Source organism: Trachurus japonicus, chromosome 11 (genome assembly GCF_045865225.1).
Source record: "Trachurus japonicus isolate A0001 chromosome 11, Traja_1.0".
Taxonomy (NCBI): domain Eukaryota; kingdom Metazoa; phylum Chordata; class Actinopteri; order Carangiformes; family Carangidae; genus Trachurus; species Trachurus japonicus.
The window spans coordinates 26,084,255-26,088,910 of NC_140917.1; the positions used below are offsets into that span (position 1 = coordinate 26,084,255).

Consider the following 4,656-nt stretch of genomic DNA (forward strand, 5'->3'; position numbering starts at 1 on the left):
GTTATACTGATGTTTTAAGGTCATTTTTTGTCTTGACTCTAGTCTTTTGCTTATGTTTTTTATTGTAATTTACTGTCCGGCATTTAAGTCGGAGGATCTGGGTTCAAACCCCTGACCACACCACAGTCCAAACACATTAGGGTTGAATGAATGAATGCGCTGCCATCTAGTGGTGAACAGGCAGCAGCTACCACAATGATTAGCAGAAATGGAGGCTCTGTAGTACCTAACAGGGAGATTGGGAGGCTGAGAGACACAGATCTTGGTGGAGACCAGAAACTTTGGTTTCAGCTCTCTGAGGATAGCCATCAGACTCTGCTTTATTTGGTTTTCATTCTCTTGTCCTTTCTGCTGGACAACCTGGAAACAGTGACACATGTTATCAAGATGTTACAGCTGCAAACTGCCACTCACTGAATCTTTTGTAAAATGAAGATTATGTAGAAGTGAGGGAACATTTCATACATACATTCACAAACATTTGTGAATTGATTTTGTGTGCTATAGTGCTAAATTGTCCATATTAGATCAATATCTTACCATGTCCATGACACAGGAGAATGGACTCCTCTGAGGAAGCTGAGTGGAGTACAACTGAAGAGGCCGAGGGTACTTTGCTCTCAGCTTTTCCAACATCTCCTTGTCACTGATGATTTCCTCTGGGGTGTAGGGGATGTTGTTGACTCATGCCAGGAAGAAGATGCAGTGAAGTATCTGTTTAGCAACATGTTAATTTATTACCATAACATTACATGTGAGATTCTTTTTTTTTTTTTTCAAATTCACCAACCCACCTCATCCACAAAATGTTTACTTCCTGGAGTTTTGTGACACAAATCCAGCATCATCATCATGATGTCAAAGGCATTTTCTCTCAGATCTTGATCTCTCAGAAATTCTTCCTTGCTGGAAATGAGAATAATTTTAAAGAGTCATAAACATGTTACAGCAGTGACAACTTGTAGTGCAGCAGAATCAGCTCACTCACCTCATCAGGGGGAAAATACATGAAACAATTAGATACAACACAGACGACAGAAACAAAAGCAGGATTTCAACACAGAGTTTACTGGTAATAATAAAGCCGCTACTCACCATCGCTGCAGTGTAAGAGTGAAAGAGAAAGTAAAGTCAGTGTCCAGTAACAGCCAGCCAGCTGTGGACTGCTGGTCAAACACGTATTATTTATCCAGAAATGTAACTTCAGTGCGATGCGATGGTTACACCTGCTGGTGAAACAACAAAACAAAACAACAAAAGATAAACCAGCACTTATATCCAGTTACATTTTAAAGTTAATATATGTAAGTGAGGGGTCTCAGCACACCTGAAGATGCAGGTGCGTAGGAGGAGGGCATAACCCAAAATACAGAGTTCAGAAGAAGCTCCCATTCTTCTGAAAAGTTAATATATGTGAAACAGAGCTTGTTTAGAATTATAGAATATATTTCCATGAGTTTCCATAGTACCAAAATGTCTAAGGGTCCTTGCAGGCTATGGTGTAGTAGTTATAATAAAGGGCAAATGATATTATCCTTTGCCCTTTATGCATCTAAGTTATCTAAACTTTAATGGCCTCACATCAGGACGTTAAGTCAGAGTATTTGCTTTGGATTCATTGTGTTCATGTTGTGTGTTACACAGGTACTTAACTCCTGAATCTTTTTTTGCCTCTTTCTTTGTGGTTTGGATTTTTTTTTTTTTTTTTGTCAGAGCGCAAACGGCTTTATATCTGACATCAGATTTACAGTCAGATCTTTTGAGAGCTCTTTATTATGAATGAGGTTGAGCAGAGCCAAGATTCCTGTTTGTATGACTGTTCATCCTAGCAGTGGATGTTTGAACCCTTCCACCTTTCAACCTGTTGTCTCATTATGCTTCATCTGTCATCTCACTCACACATACATTTACTTATGCCACTGTGAAAAAGTTGATAAAATGAAAACAAACCATCAGCTTTGGTTAAGTTTGGTTTTATTAACATCAATATGATCAACACAGTTTTTGCATCATCCATTTGCTTAATTAAAGACATTACACATTTAGTTTATAACCACTGACATGATCTTCACTGTCAGCGAGTACAAGAGTTCACATCACATGTAGCTGGAGCAGCAGCGTCTATCAGTGGAGGATCTTTTATGATTGATTGACTGACTGATGGGTTATATTGACTGACAAGCCATTGATTAACCACCAGGGGCCCAGCACCATAAAGTGATAATAAAATAGAAGAATATAGTAGTGCATCAGCATAAATTGTTGACTTTGCATTGCATGCCACAGTGTAGCCTATGGTTCACTTTTCTTCCATACACAGTAATTGCCTGCTTATGGCAATGGTGGTGATATTCAAGAATTTCAAATTGTAGCACAATTACACACACACACACACACACACACACACACACACACACACACACACACACACTGGTTTGAAGTTAAGTGTCCCCTATGATGATGTTTGCATGCTCAAGACCAGCGATATTTTCTTCACTTCACACATTGAAACATTTAATAATTTCTCTGTAAATTCTGTGACAGATCTACTGCACAAAACTATGTGAAACATTTGTGCATCTGTCAATAATGAGGCCATTGTACTTCTGTACTGGTTCATGCAGAGGCCTGATTTGTTAGTATAGAAATATTATGCTCTTGATGATGACAGCAACTTTGTGATCATTGCTTTGGGGTGGGCCCTTGAGTCTTGTTGCCCAGGGTACAGAAAAGTATTAATATGGCCCTGCTGACAGGTATATCAGACCACTTATAGAGATCACAGCCAGTTAACTTCAGTATTCCTTTAGACTATTCATTCCGTGGAGATACATGAAAATCCTCTGTGACACATTAGTCTCTAGTTGAGGTTTTTCCACTGAAGATTTCAGTGCATTGGCAAAAGATGATTCTGATCATGTTCCAAAGTCCAATGAAGAACAGTTCGTACTGCTCTTTGTTTTCTTGTTTTCATTCTGGTTAACGTGGAGCTACACTCACCAGCTATTTCAGAGCTTTAGGGAGGTGAGACTAAGTGCTGAACAAGTAGAGAGATCACACAGGAATGGATATAATAGATACTGTATTAAATAGTCCAACTCTGTCCTCCTGATGTCTTCAAAGCCAGGTGTTCACAGTCCCAGTAGAGATCTATCCTTTATTTGTTGAATAAACAGGAAAGCCAGATCAGTCTATGAAACCTGACTGAATGTGTCCAGTCCCTGAGGTTGGCAACCCAATAATCACAAACAGTTGGGCCTTTGTCCAAGCCAAATCTTTTAGTGATTAATGCTGTAACTTTATGGAATGACACACTTACATTGACATTTCCAATACTACTGACCTGCTCACATACATAACCTACTTGAATTTCTTGTGACAAACCTTTGAGTAAGATTATGATAGAGGCCATTTGAGGTGAGCAAATGAGCAAGTATCAACATGTTATCGTATGTTCTGATACCGTGTGGTTCTGCACAGATGACAGTTTTTGGCAAGTATACTTGACCAATAACATTGCAGCAAAATGTCAGACACCCTCTTGAAAAAGCATATAAAAGAAAGCGGCCTGTCAGCGGTGCAGATCAACTCCAACCAACACATCAACTCCTCGATCTGCTCCAAGGAGACGCCATCATGATCCTGCTCCTCTTCCTGTTTGGTCTGGCTCTGGGTGCTGAGTCTCCTTCAGGTGAACCTGAAGTGAAGCTGCAGCGTGGAAACTGTCCCATGTTCTGGTACAGCTTCAAAGACCGCTGCTACCAGTACGTTGCCTCACGTATGACCTGGGCTGATGCAGAGCTCCACTGTTTGTCAGAGGGAACCAACCTGGTGTCCATCCACAGTCAGGGTGAAGATGATTTCGTCAAATCCTTGATCAAGAACTTTGATCCTGCTCAGGGACTCACCTGGATTGGACTCAGTGACACACAGAAGGAAGGGTCATGGATGTGGTCTGATGGGTCTGCAGGCAATTTTCGCCCTTGGCATCAAGGACAGCCAGATAATGCTGGAGGACATGAACACTGTGCAGAGTATCACGTAGATAGATGGAATGATCGCCCATGTTCTGCCAGTTATCCTTTTGTTTGTAAAACTCGCCTAAGTTGTAACTAAGACAGTTATGCTGAGTCCAACCTGATGACTTTGCACCTGTTTTCCTGTTCAAAAGCTTTTGGAACAATAAAATAAATGTGCAAATGCGTGCAGACGTTATTTCATTCACCTCATTCAACTGATGTGTCGATGATTCTGTCAAATGATGATGTTATAATAAAACCAGGACTTTAGCAGTGCAGAGCAGGAGCTTGGAAATGGCTTGAATGTTAAGATGAATTTCAGTCACTATTTCAAACTTGCTCTGTTGTCTGACAATGGAAAGATAAACTATATGCATACATACATACATACATACAGCATATTTATGTGAGCATCAGTGATATGGAAACTGTGGCAAAATTAATATAATGCGACAAATATTGACGACAGTAACTTAATACATTATTCCGAAAAAAAGACAGCAGGTGCTATTTAAGGTTTGCAGATTCCTGGAAGGTTTTTTTTCTCCATATATATATATATATATATATATATACATACACACATACACACACAGCTCCAACCATTACTTTTTCTCCATATTTTTGACACAGCTAA

At 39.8% G+C, this 4,656-nt stretch overlaps 1 protein-coding gene and 1 long non-coding RNA gene across 2 annotated transcripts; one reads left to right on the plus strand and one right to left on the minus strand.

Moving 5' to 3' along the window:
- Positions 1-222: 222 nt before the first annotated feature.
- On the minus strand, positions 223-922 carry LOC146978951 (uncharacterized). Its single transcript, XR_015036978.1, has 3 exons — positions 795-922; positions 541-714; positions 223-360 (listed from the first exon to the last, which is right to left on the minus strand). It is a non-coding gene; the product is annotated as an uncharacterized LOC146978951 (long non-coding RNA).
- A 2,665-nt stretch (positions 923-3,587) lies between these two features.
- Positions 3,588-4,204, plus strand: LOC146978952 (galactose-specific lectin nattectin-like). Its single transcript, XM_085792018.1, has one exon. It carries the CDS (start codon positions 3,637-3,639, stop codon positions 4,114-4,116), a length of 480 nt encoding a protein of 159 aa, XP_085648144.1. The 5' UTR covers positions 3,588-3,636; the 3' UTR covers positions 4,117-4,204.
- The last annotated feature ends 452 nt before the right edge of the window (positions 4,205-4,656 follow it).